Below are 17,385 nucleotides of genomic sequence, written 5' to 3' on the forward strand. Positions count from 1 at the left end.
GGTGGGTGGCGACTGTTACCGCTTAAGTGAGTTCACCTGAAAACATTTTCAAAGTCTTCCTTTTTTTTTTTTTATTTCAAAAAAGGTGGCGCAGCATCGTGTGCGTAGATGCTAAATCATGTTGCCTCACTTAATCCAGGGTGAATCGTCACGAATCATTTCTCTGAAGAACTCTACAGAAAGTCTAGTATGAAAGAAGCCCAAGGAGGCCAGAAATTTCTTCTCCCCATATGCTTTTGCATCCATGGGTGAATGGGGAAAGGGGGACTCCATGGCTTGATTTATTTGTGGCTTATTATTTTTAAAAAATTGTGATAAGCATCAGGAAGCGAGCAGTCCACAGCGTGACCGGTAGGATGTCCAACGGCAAATGCAGGTCCGTGGGCTGCCTCTAGGGATGGATTCCTCACAGCGGGTGTTGGAATGTGTTATTTGAGTCCTTATCTTTCTGTCTTAGACGACAGGCAGGCTTTTGTGTCTCTGATGAGCCTCGTGGTTTCTCCACCTCTTGGCGAGCAGCCTGCAGAAATCACAGGTGGAGTGGTGTCTTGTTTAGCCCTCCACCAAGGCCGGGCTCCCAGCCACCTGCTCCACACCCAGACTCCAGTATTTATCAAGCCTGTGCTGGCCAGCTGAAATGTGCAAAATATTTATGTTATCTTGTTAAAACTTGTTTATTTACCATAGTTACATATATTCCTTATTATTCCTTCTTGCTCTTAAGTATTTTAATTATCTATTTTAGAATATGTTCATGGCCTGAGGTTTTTATATTACAAGGAAGGGCATTTTTTCTCAAATCTAAAGAACAAGTCGCTGTTATATAAGAAAAGCTAGTTTTGTTTTATTTTTATTTTTTTTAAGGGCTGCATCTGCAGCATATAGAAGTTCCTGGAGCTGCAGCTGCCATCCTTCGCCATGGCCACAGCAACGCCAGATCTGAGCCACATCTGCCATCTACACTGAAGCTCGTGGCAACACTGGATGCTTAACCCACTGATCGAGGCCAGGAATGGAACCTGCATCCTCATGGATACTCGTCGGGTTTTTGACCTGCTGAGCCACAACAGAAACTCCCAAAAGCTAGATTCAGATACTTCTGCGTAGCAACTCAAGACCGATTTTTAGGCTCAAATTACAAAAACAAGAAATATTTGAAAAGAGGTACCTTTGCCTGGCAGGTACCACGCAGGTTTATCAGGCTTAATTATTGGGCTCCATCGTACTAAGGGGCCATTTTGAAGGAGGCAGTTATTTTCTTGGTGATGAATCCAAATTTCATCTTACAGTGGATTTAGCAAACTCCTACGTTTGCCTGTGACCTTTCTGAGGTTTGACCGACACGCTCTAGATTCTTAAGTTGCTCATAGCATGTGAACCGCATTATTCCTTATTCCACTGAAAACTTGCAGAAAAATGCTCAGCAGATCAATATTACATTCGGAATCAAACCCCGAAGAATATTAGCGCATTGATGAGTATCTGTTCTCTTCTCTTTTGAGCTTCTTGACCCAAAGCTCAACTTCGGGTTCTTGATCTAGAACTCCCACAGGGCTGCAGTTGTATCTGGTGCTGCATTTCGTATATAACACGAGCTTAACAAATGTCTTTCCATTGAAATTTGAAGAGTAAGCTCCCGAGAAGGAAACTTTCATAGTGGATTTGCTAGTGGTTCTTCTTACTCAGGAGTAAATGTATGTATTTTTTGACAACTGTCCATCCATAAGTGACATCCATAAATGACATATACTTAGGACGGGGACCATTTGGGGAGATACTAAAAAGCAGTCCCGAACATCAGCATCTCCAGCTTCTGTCTCTCCCAAGGAGCTCTCCAAGGGTAGATGGATGCCTGTGATACTTTAAATGGGAATTTGTTGTAGCTAATAGGAAATGTTAGTCCTGATTTCTTTGCCCTTGATTAAAGTCAGAGCGTTTACATATTATTTTACATATTATAAAAAATTATATTATAAAAACACAGTTTTAGAGTTAAATAGGTTATATATGTGATGTATAAAACAACAGTAGTTTGATGCTTCATTGGAAAGGTGCACTAGATTATCTGAGTTCCAAAGTCCACTCCAGGGGGCTCTGTATCAACCTAACTAAATAATTACATCATTGTCTGCCCCTCTCTGTCATGTAATACTTACGCCTCATGACTTCGCACTTCTCTATTTATGTACCTAGCACTGTGAAAATGTCTCCTAATGGAAAAGCCTCTCTCCAAGTTTATGACACTTAATGATTAGAAAGATAATAACCAGAGTTCCTGTTGTGGCTCAATGGGATTGGTGGTTTCTCTGAAGCACCAGGATGCAGGTTTGATTCCCAGCCTGGAATGGTGGGTTAAAGTATCTGGTATTGTCGCACCTGCTTTTTGGTTGTGATCCCTGGCCTGGGAACGCCATATGCCTTGGGGCAGCAGAGAAAGGAGAAAAAAAGGAAGAAAGATAATAACCAAGACAAAAATGCCCTTAAACAGTGCAGTGCCAGTGATGTTAGAAAAGCAAAAGCAATTCCAGGCACAGTGAGGAAGGGAAAGGCAAAAATTTTTAGTTCCAGAGATGATTAAAGTTTAGAAACCTGAAAAGAATAAATGAAAACATTACCACAAACAATAAGAGAATTTGACACAAGTAGCAAGTGGTAAATCAACATACAAAGCAAAAGACTTTGATATATTCTTAAAATAGTTTATCAGCAGACATAGGGGAGGAGTTCCCACTATGGCAAAGTGGGTTAAGGCTTCAACTGTAGCAGCTTGTGTTGCTGCAGAGGTGCAGGTTTGATCCCCAGCCTGGTGCAGTGGGTTAAAGGATCTGGTGGTGTTGCAGCTGCAATGTAGGTCGTAGCTGTGGCTTAGATTCAATCCCTGGCCCAAGAACTTCCATATGCTGCAGGTGTGGCCATTAAAAAAATTTGTAAGTAGCCCAAGTGAAGGAATCTATAATATACTCCTGAAAGTTGCACAATCGCACTTAAAAAATGGAAAGGCATACTGCAGTCTTAGAAAGGCTTGATATTGTAAAGACCCAGATCCTAAGTTAATTTATAAATATAATTTGATGCAATCCCACGACAAATAAATAATGAGTGACAGATGTAGAGCAAGTAAATTGTCCAGCTCCTAGCAAGTAACGAATCTGTGCAGTGAGTATCGATCCCTGCTAACTTTACAAGAGGGGCGAACACATGCAAGTGTTGTTGCCAAGAAAGAAACCAAGGAAGCAAAGATGGGGGAGGCGGGAAGGAGAAGGAAGAAAAGTAGAAAACCGGAATATAATGACATTTCTTGATGTAACACCTAGTTAACAGAAACCAAGAGCAGAGGAACCTGATAAACTAAACTGTGGGGATGCGTCCCGCAGACAGGGCTGATGGCCTGAGACTCTGGGAAACAGGACAGACGATTTCTTCAGCATATGCAATGCAAGGATAGCAATGGAAAGGAACGAGAGGACGTAGAGATTAAGACAGATCTAACACTCACACACACATATATATACCAGTTAAATATATGGACAGTATGTGGATCCTGATTTGCATATAGTGTGAAAAAGTATGAGGTAATTGGTGTAATATGGACTCTAGATATTCAACAAAATTTAAGAATTACCCCTTCTAGAAATTATGTGTGATAAAGGTACTGCGTTGTGGTTTGGTTTTTTTTTCCTTTTTTTTTTTTTTTTTTTTTTTTAAGAGCTGCACCCTCAGCATATGGAGGTTCCCAGGCTAGGGGTCTACTCAGAACTACAGCTGCCAGCCTACATCACAGCCACAGCAGATCCGAGCCGAGTCTTTGATGTACACCACAGCTCATGGCAATGCCGGATCCTTAACCCACTGAGTGAGGCCAGGGATTGAACCCTCAACCTCATGGTTCCTAGTCGGATTTGTTTCCACTGCGCCACAACGGGAACTCGCCTAGTGTGTGTTTTTTTTTTTAATTCCTTATAGCTTAGAGAATTACCCTAAAATATTTGCCAGTTAAGTGATACAATGTCTGAGAATGGCTTCAAATGAATCTAATTGTGAGGGTGATGTGGAAATGGACAAAGCAGGATGGGCCATGAGGTGGTAATTGTTGATAATTGTTGAAGCTGGTTGATGGGGTTTATATTATTCGCTTCACTGTCGAATATGTTTAAAATTTTCATAACATACAGGTACACCTCGGAGATATGGCAGGTTCAGCTTCAGACCGCAGCAATAAAGGGAATATGCCAATAAAGCTAGTCACATGCATTTTTTGGTTTCCTAGTGCATATAAAAGTTATATTTATACTATCCTGTAGCCTGCTAAGTGTGCAATTGCATTATGTCTAAGAAAACAATATACACCCCTTAATTATAAGTACTTTATTGCGAAGAATGCTAATCATCAGCTGAGTCTCTAGCAAGTCTTAGCAGTCACACAGAAGATCACAAGTCCCCCTCACCAATGTAGTAATTGTAAGAAAGTGAGAAATATTGCAGGAATTATCCCAGTGTGACACAGAGACAAACTTGTGGGGTGGACAAATGCTGCTGTAACCATGGTGTTGAGACATTTGCTTGACAAGGGTGCCTCCGAAACTTCGATTTGTAAGAAGCACGATAAGCCAAAGCCCAATCCAATGAGATATGCCTGTGCTAGTTAAATAAGCAAGAAAACTTTGCGCTTATATAAATATTATTTTAATAAATGCTAGACTGTGTCATCTCCCAACGATTGTGTTGTCAGGCTCTGCAGGCTACAGCTCTTCACGAAAGGCATAAAGAACATAGGAGTGGGAACTAATGATTTAACCTTCAGTAAATTCCCCGGATTTCCCGCTAGACACATAACACGCAGCTACATATAATGAAAGCCTTGAAGCTATAGAGTCTGGTAAAATTGCATATCAGCACTTTGCTCTAAGAATACAGAGGATTTGGGAGGAGAACACATTTGCTCAAAGTAAAAGCTTTTGTTGCAGAAAGTAAAATTAGAATATATGACCTATCTTCAAGGGAGGCTTCACCTAAGCTGATTTTAGAAGAGTTTTCAAGGATATGAAACATTTCCCGGCTTACAGATTCTCTTCTAAAGAGTGAGATTTAGGAATTCCCATTGTGGCGCAGTCGTTAATGAATCTGACTAGGAACTGTGAGCTTACAGGTTCGATCCCCGGCCTTGCTCAGTGGGTTAAGGATCCAGTGTTGCCGTGAGTTGTGGTGTAGGTCACAGACACGGCTTGGATCCCGTGTTGCTGTGGCTCTGGTGTAGGCCGGTGGCTACAGCTCCGATTAGACTCCTAGCCTGGGAACCTCCATATGCTGCGGGAGCGGCCCTAGGAAAAGGCAAAAAGACAAAGAATAAAATAAAAAATAAATAAAATAAAGAGTGAGATTTACTGGAAAGTCCCGAGGAACAATAACTCAGTCAGGCTTGGGCTGAGTGTGCAGAGTCTAGAAGAAGTCAGATGCCTTGACTTCTAAAGTTTTAGGAAATGAGATTCTATAGTTTGTCAACCTCAACCTCAAAAAATACCATAAAACCCTTAGTTGTGAAATCACTATCCTAGATATGATACAAAAATGAATCAGGTTAGATATTAATGACCATCCTTTGAACCCACACCAGGTGCTCTGCATGCACATGTTTCCATTTTACAGATGGGAAAACGGAGAGTGTTATGCTGTCTCTCTCTCTCTCTTTTTTAAAGGATTGCACCAGCGGCAGATAGAAGTTCCCAGGCGAGGGGTGGAATCAGAGCTACAGCTGCCGGCCTTCGACACAGCCACTGCAACTTGGGATTGGAGCCACGTCTGCGACCTACACCAGAGCTCACAGCAACGCCGGATCGGATCCCTGACCCACCGAGCAAGGCCAGGGATCGAGCCCGTGTCCTCATGGTTGCTGGTCAGATTCACTTCCACTGAGCCACAAAGGGAACCGTCTTGTCTCTGCTCTTTACAAAAGTGTGTTTTATTGGTACCCAGAAGGATCTATTTTTTCTGGCTCATTTGCATCAGGGTACCCTGTGGTTCATTCATTCCACAGTTTTTGTCTGCGTACCAAGTTCCAGACCCTGTACGAGGCACTAAGGAACATTCAGATCTTATGCTGTGGCAGGTAGGGTGCAGACGTGTTGCAGAAGGACCAGTTCTGAAGGGCATATGTCATGGCAGAAGGACTGCGAAAACCGTGAGGAAAAGGCTGCTATTTTCATCCCAAGTATGGCAGGTCCCATGAAATTTTAATCATAATGCATATTCTGATAACTATTAGGTATCAATGCGATCTGTTTACCGCTCAATGAATTGCTCTATGCATATAAGAAATGTTTTATTGTTTCACATTTAGCTTCCCAATACATTAAATATCTAACTCCATCTTAAAACATTTTCTGCTCTACAATTTTGTATTTTCTAAGTTCTTTTCAGAAATTCACCCAGCTAATGATAACACAGTTTAAGAAAATTGTGAATCAGGAAAAACATTTTTACATGGTCGAGCCCTAGCATAGTGCTCCTCAGGTTTCTATATAAAATAAATAGTAATCAAGTAATGAGACACCATTTAATGTATTTCGTATAATAGTGTCAGATTCTGTTTTAAAAACAGTGTGGTTAGAGGTCTCCAGGTCAACAATTTTGAAAACATTTTTTTGAGAAAATTTAAAAAATGGAGCAGAAGCAATTTTGAGCATGTAAACTGTGTGTTTGATGACATTTTTCCTCAAAAACTTTAAAAGTATGACCATTTTTGAGCTAAGGAAACTGAGGCTCAGATAATTTAAGTAACTCAGGGAAGATGACACAGAACCATGGTCTGATTCTAGAACAGATGACCTGCTTATTTCCAGTTTCAGAGTTTCTTTGAGAATTAGACTGAAAGATTTATTATTAGTATACATTTTCTAAACCTTAATTGATGCCCTTCATGAATATATTTCTGTATTTTTCTTAGGACACAATATTACTTATTCTATTAAACATAGAAGCCATAGACTTTTAATACCTTTTATGTGCCATATGGTTTTTTTCCATGGTGGAGTTTTTCACCACATCTGTGAATAAATAAGTTAGAGGAGTAGCTGCGTCTTCTTCCTTGCAAAATGAAGGCAGACCTCATTTTATTGTTTTGCTTTATTACGCTGCAGAGACATTGCATTTTTTGCAAATTAAAGGTTTCATTGAGGAAGTCTGGTGGCGCCTTTTTTCTAAAGGGCATTTGCTCACTTCATGTCTTTTGGTCATGTTTTAGTAATTCTCACAATAGTTCAAACATTTTCATTATTACTGCATTTTTATGCTGATGCATTGTCAGCTATCTTTGATGTTACTTCTGTCACTTGCTGAAGGTTCAGATAATGGTTAGCATTGTTTAGCAATATTTTTAAATGAAGGTATTTACACTTGCTAGACATAATGCTATTGCCCCCTTAATAGACTATAGGAGAGTGTAAACAGAACTTTTATATGCACTGAGAAACTAAAAAAATGCATGTGACTAGCTGTTTTTTTATTTTTTTTTAATAGCCACTTTTGTAGCATATGGAAATTCCTGGGCCAGGGATTGAATCCAAGCTGCAGCTGCAACCTTCGCCTAGTTGTGGCAATGCCAGATCCTTTAACCCGCTGCACCAGCCCAGGGATCAAAGCCAAGCTTCTACAGTCACCAGAGCCACAGTCAGGTCCTTAACCCATCATACCCCAGTGGGAACTCCATGCGTGTGGCTGGCTTTATTGCCCATATTGTCTTTATTGCTGTGTCTGGAACCAAACCCGCGAAATCGCCGAGGGGTGTTTAAAAGGAAGTGTTACAGACTGTGATAGGGAGAATTAACGGATTTAAAAACATATATCAGGTCCCTTTAGAGATGAGTGAATGGAATTCTTTTAATGACACCCAACCAGGAAGACACTCAGCTCAGTGGAGGCTGTGCGGAGGCAAAGCCCCCAATGTGCTGACCCGGAATATGGTTCCATTTCGTTTCCTGCTAATAATCAATTACAGAGCAGTTTCTGGAGCCTCTGCTGGAAATCAGATGCTTTTCTTATAGGATCACTAGCTTCCACAGCAACCTTCTCGGAACGCTAAGGGGCATCCCAGAGGCCTGTCCAGGTCCACGTGGAATCTGGATGCGTGTCTTACCTGACCCCCAAACAACAATGCTCTTTGTGCTGTTCTCTTTCTTTCTTTGACTCTTTAGAACCACTGCTCTGACATCTGTTATTTTTTTGGGATCTCCAAGCTTTGCACGTAATCCTGGGTAATGACAACTATTTGAAAAAGACAATTATTTCAGTGGAATTTGTATTTTCCAATCTGATGTTGGCAGATTGTTATACAGAATGGGGCAAGGAAATCAGTCCATAGGTTTATTGTTGGCTGACCCCTTCGGCCAGTCTCTCAAATCCCCAAATAGTGGTTATTTATGTTAAAGGATATCATAGGTGTGAATTAAACTCATTAAAATACTGGATTTATTTTGCAAATCTGTGTTGCACTGAGCAACAGAATCCCTAAAGCTTGTGCTATAGGAATTCCCGTCTGGCTCAGTGGTTAACAAGCCCAGCTATTATCCATGAGGATGCTGGTTCGATCCCTGGCCTCGATTAGTGGGTTAAGGACCGACGTTGCCGTGGGTGAGCTGGTGTAGGTCCCAGACACAGCTTGGATCCTGCTTTGCTGTGGCTGTGGTGTAGGCTGGCGGCTGCAGCTCCGATTCGACCCCTAACCTGGGAACCTCCATATGCTGTGGGTGCGGCTCTAAAAAACAAAAAAAAAGAAAAAGAAAAAAAAGTGCTGTGTAGAGAGAAGGTGTGAACTTGATTATCTTGGAGTTTCTGCCATGGTGCAGGGGGTTAAGAATCCGACTGCAACAGAGGTTCAGGTTCAATCCCTGGCCCTGCCCAGGGAGTTAAGGATCTGGCATTGCCCCAGCTGCAGGATAGGTTGCAGCTGTGGCTCGAATTTGATCCTTGGTCTGGGCACTTCCATATGCCATAAAAAATTAAAAAAATAAAAATATCATTATACTTGTGCAGTGACTGCCAGCTCTGTTAGCTTAAAACCTATTGCACGGAGTTTGATTTAAACATCTGAAAGAGAAAGCAGAGGAGACCAGGGTGTTTGGCCCCTTTAAGAAACAGCCATCTACCAAAAAGGGGTAGAAAGTGGAAAGGAGGCGAACCGAAGAAAACCAGTAAGCGAACAAAGGGAGAAGCAGGTCCCTGCAGCGCCTGGTCTGGAATTCGGGGTGAGGCTCCTGACAAGAACCCCAGCAGCAAGGCAGCCCAGCCCCTCTGCTCTCACCGAGCATCGGGCTCCTCTGTTTATTGAATAACGTCAGCCTGTTAGCAGAGGTGGCCAAGTGGAGACCCTTCCCCAAACAGGGCCAGAGAGAAGAAAGGCTTTACCGTGACAGGATCTCAAAGAAGGCAAAATAAACCACAGAATTTTAAAGCTAAAGCAGGTCAGAGAGATAATATTCTCTCATCAACTCCCCGGCACCTGCTGTTTTCTAGAGAGGCTGCTGAAATCAGGAATGATTGCTTGACCGGGGAAAGTGCGTGCTGCGGTCATTCTTGGAAAAAGTGAGTCGGAGCCTCCCAGCGCCCCTGGCACAGCAAAGGCCCTGAGGAGTCCTGCAGAGAAGGCTTAGCTTAGATCAATACCTCCCCGAAAGGCTGCTGTTTCCTTGCGCTTTACACGACAGTGATGGACACCTCATACAATTCCCGTTCTCCAAGCGTATTTGAGAAATGCTGAGTACCTGACATCAGCCCTGGCTTCTCTACACCTTTCATGGCATCATTCTCTGCTATAAAAATGGGTGAGCAGACATTTGGTCCTGCCCCAAACCTCCACAGGATGTTCAGTCCACACCGAAAGGTCCTTGCAATTTGGTCCTATTCAGAGCATATTTGGTCTGTGCCAAACGGACGTTTTTGGACAGGACCGAGCATCAGAGACTTTTTGGCATGGACTGAAGTGTAGCGGATATTTTGGACAGGAACACATGTCTCTTTAAGGTAGAACTGCATGGTGTGTACGTCGTCATTAATATATCTATTCACACACACACGTGTATATGTATGTGTGTGTGTGTGTATAATTTGTTAATGGAATGTGTGTGCCATCGTCTCTCTCATGTGCTCCATCAGGTCTGCATGTTAGAATCACCTGGAAGGCTTATAAAATACATCAGTGCCTGGACTGCACTCTCATTTAATTGGTTTGGGGTCAGGGCCCAGACAGCAGCCTTCTGAAAAAGCTCCTGGCTCTTTCCAGCGATCAGCAGCATTTTGAATCCTTGTCTAACGCCCGGGGCTCTGCCTTCCATTGGCGTCAGCTTTAATTAATCGCTCCCTTAATTCTGTGATGCATTTGTCATGCTTTATTATTTTTTTTTGCTTCAGATAAATTTCACTGAGTAATAAAAATCAAGGGAGAACAGTTGGTGAGAATTTACTCAAGAAATTAAGTTTGTCATTAATACAAATGATAGGCCATCTGGATAAGCAATGATGTTCTGTTACTAAAGAGTTTTTTTCCAAGGGTGCGTGATTTTTATCAAACTGCACAGCGAAGGCACTTCATGTACAAAGCCTGTATTTTCATCAGAGAAAGGTGTGTGCTGATTAAACTACCCTTAGTGATTGCTCATCATCATTTATGGATACTTACCTCGTACCCACATCCACAACCACACGGAGGAAGGTCTGGGGTTTAATAAAACTCAAACACAATTCTTTTTATTTTTATCTTTTTGTCTTTTTTTTTGCTATTTCTTGGGCCGCTCCTGCGGTATATGGAGGTTCCCAGGCTAGGGGTCGAATTGGAGCTGTAGCCACCGGCCTACGCCAGAGCCACAGCAACGCGGGATCCGAGCCGCGTCTGCAACCTACACCACAGCTCACGGCAACGCCGGATCATTAACCCACTGAGCAAGGGCAGGGACCGAACCCGCAACCTCATGGTTCCTAGTCGGATTTGTCAACCACTGCGCCACGACAGGAACTCCACACAATTCTTTTTTAAAATTATTTTAACTTAAACTGTAGTTGATTTTCAATGTCGTGCCAATACCGGCCGTTCAGCAAAGTGACCCAGTCATGCAAATACATCCCTTGTACATATGTGCATGCGTTTCGGTTCCTTGTCCTACATTCTCTTCCATCCTGGTCTCTCCGAAGAGACTGGAAAGCGTTCCCTGTGCTGCACGGTAGGACCTCGTTGCTTATCCATTCTAAAAGTAGTATAGTTTGTATCGACTAATCCCAAACTCCCCGTCCGTCCCCCTCCGCCGACCCCCGCGCAATGTTGGTGGATAGAGTTAGAAAGTCAATATGAGGATTGTTTTGCACTGAAGTCAGAGACATCCTCAGTCATTGCTGCAGATTTGTGCTTCTGGATACGTAAACTCACCTAGCTGTGCAAGTGCTTCCTTCTGTCTTTCCTCTAAGTGTGTTAAACACACAGCCGCATCTGCACACACAGCAGAGACAGCGCAGTGAAAGTAGATCAAGAGGATGCAGGTTCTTATGATAATTTCGGTCACCGTCTGGTGGCTGGGATAAGCTTTTCTCCTCGCCAGCGAGGTCTCATCCCCTGGGCTGCCTTTCCTGGCAGTTCTGAAGTTCATGATCTCACACTGCTCTTCTCTCTTGAGTTCAAAGGGTGAGTGCTCTGAACAGTTGAGAATAGGAAAAAGAAACGTGTTTTGGCAAAAAAGTTCGGTGTCTGCATTACTTCAAGACGAGGTTGAAAAACATTCTGCTTCAAACTCCACGTGCTCCTTGTGACTTCTCTTAATGCCCACGCAGCATCGCTCACCTCTGTTAGAAAGACAGGTACAGATTCAGTTTCAGGAGGCACCACTGTAATAAAAGCTACAAATCAAAAATCACTTGGCAGGCCTCTCAGTTTTACACATCCATCTGGAGGGTTTTTGGGTTTTTTATTTTGTCTCTCTAGGGCCGCACCTGTGGCATGTGGAGGTTCCCAGACGAGGGGTCCAATCAGAGCTGCAGCTGCCGGCCTCCACCACAGCCACAGCAACACCAGAATCGAGCTGCATCTACAGCCTACACCATAGCTCAGAGCAACACTGGATCCTTAACCCACGGAGCGAGGCCAGGGATCGAACCTATTTCCTCATGGATGCTAGTCAGATTCGTTTCCACTGAGCCACGACAGGAATCCCTGGAGTTTTCCTGGAGATTTTAACAAATCACCTTATTCCCTGCAGAATGCACAGAACACAATGCACAAGGAAAGGCTCAGACATGCTGTAAAGATCACCCGCTTTACTGAGTGTCACTCAGAAATGGTAAAGCTGGAGTTCCTGCTGTGCTGTAACAGGATCTGCAGTCTCTGCAGCACTAGGATACAAGTTCGATTCCTGACCCAGCACAGTGGGTTAAAAGATGTGGCTTTGCAGCATGTTCGCAACTGCAGCTCGGATCTGATCCCTGGCCCAGGAACTCTATATGCCACGGGGTGGCCAAAAAAGAAAAGAAGAAGCTGTGTGTTTTAAATAATTGTGTGACTCATTTTGACCCGCAGAGCAATCAGCTGAGCTGCTCTATTCAGAAGCACAAGCCAGGGAATTCCTGCTGTGGCTCAGCAGTTAACAAACCCATCTAGCATTCATGAGGACACAAGGATCCCTGGCCTTGCTCAGTGGGTTAAGGATCCGGTGTTGCCATGAGCTGTGTGTAGGTTGCAGACGCAGCAGCTTGGATCCCAAGTTGCTGTGGCCGTGGTGCAGGCTGGCAGCTGCAGCTCTGATTCGACCCCTAGCCTAGGAACCTCCATATGCCAGGGGTGCGGCCCTTAAGAAAAAAAAGCAGCAGCACAAGAAAAATCTTTTTTTGTTGTTATTATGCAAATTTTGAGAGACCACCTTAAGAATTTCCTCTCTGGGGGAGAAAAAGGTTAAAAAAAAAAGGCCTGGAAACCCTTTCCCAGTGCTGCTAACACACTTGGTATAGCATTCTTACAAACACAGTGGATCAAATGAGAGAGGCCACCATTCAGGCCAATAAAATATTTGGAAATAAAACCAATTTAAATATCTATTGTTATTACAAAAATGCTTGAGTCCGTTGCAACATTACAGCATGGTGTACATACCGAGATGGTCAGCTACAAACAGCCAGGATGTCATCAGATTGTCATCAAAAGTCATTTTAGGAACACAGTGCTGCAGTCCTTTCAGACTCTGCAGAATGATCAGAGGATTAAATGAAATATGGATGAGACACATCCACACCTAAGTATTTTCAATCAGGGAACTGCAAAACGTGGGGAAAGGAAGTGTCATGGAAAGTGGGTATTTCTCCTCCCGTGGAGAACCCGCCTGGAATGGTTTTATTTCAGAATCCTTTATCACACCTCTTTTTTATTTTTCACATGGTAACAGACATCACGTTATTTTTCATGGCTTCTGCATTTATTTTTTGAATCATTTGTTTCCCAAAGTGTATCACATTTATCTGTACCTTTCATAACTACTTTTAAATCAATCTGCTGCCATATAGGAGCTATTCGTGCTTTGTCAATGACTCAGTGCATATTTTAGTATCAAAAGTTTGAAAAATTACAATTGTGTATATCATCTAATCAAAGGGAATCTTTCCCACTGGTTTAATTCCATAATGGAGTCCTTTAATTTCTGTACATTGGCTGGAAATATTTCTCTCCAAATTTAAGAAATCTTTTTAGAGCATTTATTAATCTTTGGTAAAGAAATCATCCCAGGATGATTGATCAGGTTGGTGGATCACATTATTAGTTTGGGGTCACACCTCATATTACTATTTTTCCAGGGCTGCATCTGTGGTATATGGAAGTTCCCAGGCCAGGAGTCGAATTGGAGCCACAGCTACCCGCCTACACCACAGCCACTGCAACTGGGGATCTGAGCCGAGTCTGCGACCTACACCACACACAGGTCATGGCAATGTCAGATCCTTAACCCACTGAGCAAGGCCAGGGATCAAACCCGCATCCTCATGGATACTATGTTGGTTACTGCTGAGCCACAAAAGGAACTCCTCAAATTACTATTTTTTTAAGCCAAGTGAAATGTTTGACTTTTTCATTTTTAACTCCAACCACCATTTTCAGAAATTTCTGTTTTTCACTTACGTTTAAAATGATAGCGACAAGATAATGTATTCTTTTCACAGTAGGGTTACGACTGTGGGCAGATGCGACACAGTTTTAGAGGAACAACCTTCCCAGAATCATCCTAGAGATTTATACACCCTAGATAAGATAAACATAGCTCTCCGTCTACTGATGTCACGTAGCCTTGATGGGACAATTCAAGGGGATGAATTGCTAGGTTGTGTTAGGACCAAGGAAGGAATGATTTCTCAGATGCTATTTGGATACCGAATTCCATCCCTTCCATTGCCAGCTATGATGTGCAGAATATATGGGTCTGTGTCCACATTCAAACTGCTGTTGCCTTAACCACCAAGTGCATAACATTAAATGTTCTAGATGGTGTGTTCTCAAATGAAGTGGCTATTTTTTTTAATGTTTTTGTATTCAGAGAATAGATCAGCAAAAGCGTGAGTGTATTTAGGAAACATTTTGGGAGTTCCCTTCGTGGGTCAGCAGTTAACGAACCCGACTAGGACCCATGAGGATGAGGGTTTGATCCCTGGCCTCGCTCAGTGGGTTAAAGAGATCCGGTGTTGCCGTGCACCGTGGTGCAGGTTGCAGACATGGCTCGGATCTCAAGTTTCTGTGGCTGTGGTGTAGGGTGACAGCTATAGTTCCCATTCCACCCCTAGCCTGGGAACTTCCATATGCTGCAGGTGCAGCCCTAAAAAGACCAAAAAAAAAAAAAAATCTCTTTAAACTTAAAGACCTTCCAGCTTTGCATAAATCTCATGAAATCTGGTTGTCAAAGCGGCAGAGAGGAAAAGTTCAAGTTTACTCCTGGCCAAATCTGAGAGAAGGAAGAAAGTTCCAGAGACCCTGGTTGGCGTGGTAGGAGAAAGAGGTGATGCAATGAGGGGATATTCCAAATGTGAACAAGTTCTCTCCAGATCCTTAGGTTTGAAAATGACTTCCAAGACAACAGAAATGTGACCTAGTTCTTATTTTATTTTTAACTTGATTGGGGGAGAGGGTTGAAAAGTCTTGTTTAATTAAATATGAGGATAAAGGCGGGCAGAGAGGAGACGGGGCCACCTGAAAGCACAACCCCCCTCCCACCCATCCTCCAAGAGGCTGTAGCTAAGTATCTGGAACCGGGTCCCAATGACCCCCGGTCCCTCCAGGCCCCTGGACATTAGAGACGGGCCAAGGATGAGTTAGTTCTTAGCTCAGCTAATACAGTCACTATGGGAAACAGTATGGAGGTTTCTCAAAAAACTGAAGATAGAGCTACCGTATGACTCAGCAGTCTCACTCCTGGACATATATCTACAAAGTCAGAAAACACTGATTTAGAAAGATATCTGTACCCCATTGGTCGCATTAGTTCATAGTTGCATTATTGACAGTTGCCAAGATGTGGAAGCAACCTAAGTGTCCATCGACAGATGAATGGGTAAAGGAGAAGTGGTGCATATATATATATATATATATATATATGCAGTGGAATATTACTGAGCCATAACAAAGAATGAAAATGGGCCATTTGCAACAACATGGATGGACTTGGAGGGAATTATACTAAGTGAAATAAGGCAGACAAAGACAAATGCTGTATAGTATCACTTTTATGTAGAATCTAAAAAGTACAGTAAACTAGTGAATTAAACAAAACAGAAGCAGATACAGATATGGAGAACAAGTTAGTGGTTCTCAGTGGGGAGAGGGAAGGCAGCATAGGGCTAGGGGAAAGAAAGGGTTATTATGGGATTACACGAAATCATGTGTGAAGCTTTTGAAAATTGTAAGCCACTACAGATTTTAAAGACTCTAACGTTCAATAAAAAATAAACATAAGAATGAGAAATCACACATTTGCTTCTTGATGGGAAGGCCTGGTGCCAAGAGATTAATTCCCATTGGAGGAATGTGAAAAATTCCTGATAAAGAAACTAGTTTCTGCAACAAAATGCTTAGATGGGTATTCTTTCTAGAAGGAACCCCATGTTCTTTTTGCAGCAGAAACAAGGAGGCAAGAAACACTCCTCCTTTCTCTGGTTTCTCATTAAAACGTAGCTTTTATCCTCCCTTGTGGAGGAGAACCCAAATGTAATTTCCTCTCGGAAATAGTTTTGACACGTGCGAAGGTATTTTAGACCCCTGCTTTGTAAGGTAATGTAATGCTACTCCCTGTTGATTTTAACATGCTCGCGTTCAAGTGCATGGTCAGACGGGACAGCCTCAACTGCATCAGGGGAAGCTCTTGGCTTCTCAGAGCCGACTGGAGCACAGTCTCTGGATCCACTAATTGGTCTTGGATGTTCTTGGGTCCATATTCCACCCATCTGAAGTGTGCCAAGGAATGATGGATCTGCATGCCAGATCATCTCTGAATTGTTTTTCTTTTTCCCCACAATAGCTCTGTGTCAACATGACCAATGAGAAGTTGCACCACTATATCCACGAAGTGCTGTTCCTGCAAGAGCAAACAGACTGTGTTCAAGAGGGCGTTCCCATGGAAACAGCTTATTCTCTTGGTAACCAGACTGGAGTTTTGGATTTTTTTTTCCAGGTATCCATACAATATAATTAGATACTTTACAGGGTACATGCTTTTAAATATACCGGAGACAAAGCATTTTCATTCAAGGGGCCTTATTGTGGGGATATTTGAAACTTGGGAGTTTATAATTTACCACCTTTCAGTATTGATTGAGAAGCACATAATCTTTTTCCGAAAGGGCATTTGAGGGATTACCAATTGATTGAAGGGACGAGAAATATCAGATCATTTTGTTACAAAAAGTACTCAGTGGTTACAAAAAATATTCCATGGTTATGTCGCCAAAACTCTCCTTTTGGCATAGTTGACAAATACCATTGTGCAAATATATTTTATCAAATCATACTTAGACTGGCAAGATCATAAATTCGACACCATCTTACCTCCAAATTTCTAAGTTTAAATATGGAAAAGCACTGGCAGAAAAAAAATGCGTATATATGTACATACAACCGCAGCACGTCTGCAGCTGTGTGTACTTATTTTTATTGTTTCTACCTTACAAGGCAAGATCCTTCGCCTCACTATCACCATCGGAAAAACAAAAATCAATCCTACAAACAGCCGTCCCTCCCGACTCTAAGATGTGTTATAGACTTACCAGTGATGTTTCTAAAATACTTGGACATTGTTTAGAAATGATGCCATCTAGCTCTTCTCTCCAGGATGGTATATACCTGTCAACCCTTTATTTGCATACATGCACACCTGTAAATTATTGCTT

The 17,385-nt window shown here is 42.5% G+C and overlaps 1 protein-coding gene across 1 annotated transcript in view; it reads left to right on the forward strand.

Moving 5' to 3' along the window:
- Nucleotides 1–17,385, forward strand: part of MYO16 (myosin XVI) — a 421,162-nt gene that overhangs the window by 244,541 nt on the left and 159,236 nt on the right. The window contains exon 21 of the mRNA XM_047756311.1: nucleotides 16,518–16,670. Within this exon, the coding sequence (XP_047612267.1) occupies nucleotides 16,518–16,670 (153 nt within the window). The remainder of the gene's footprint in view (nucleotides 1–16,517; nucleotides 16,671–17,385) is intronic.

This window comes from Phacochoerus africanus, chromosome 13 (genome assembly GCF_016906955.1).
Source record: "Phacochoerus africanus isolate WHEZ1 chromosome 13, ROS_Pafr_v1, whole genome shotgun sequence".
Taxonomy (NCBI): Eukaryota; Metazoa; Chordata; class Mammalia; order Artiodactyla; family Suidae; genus Phacochoerus; species Phacochoerus africanus.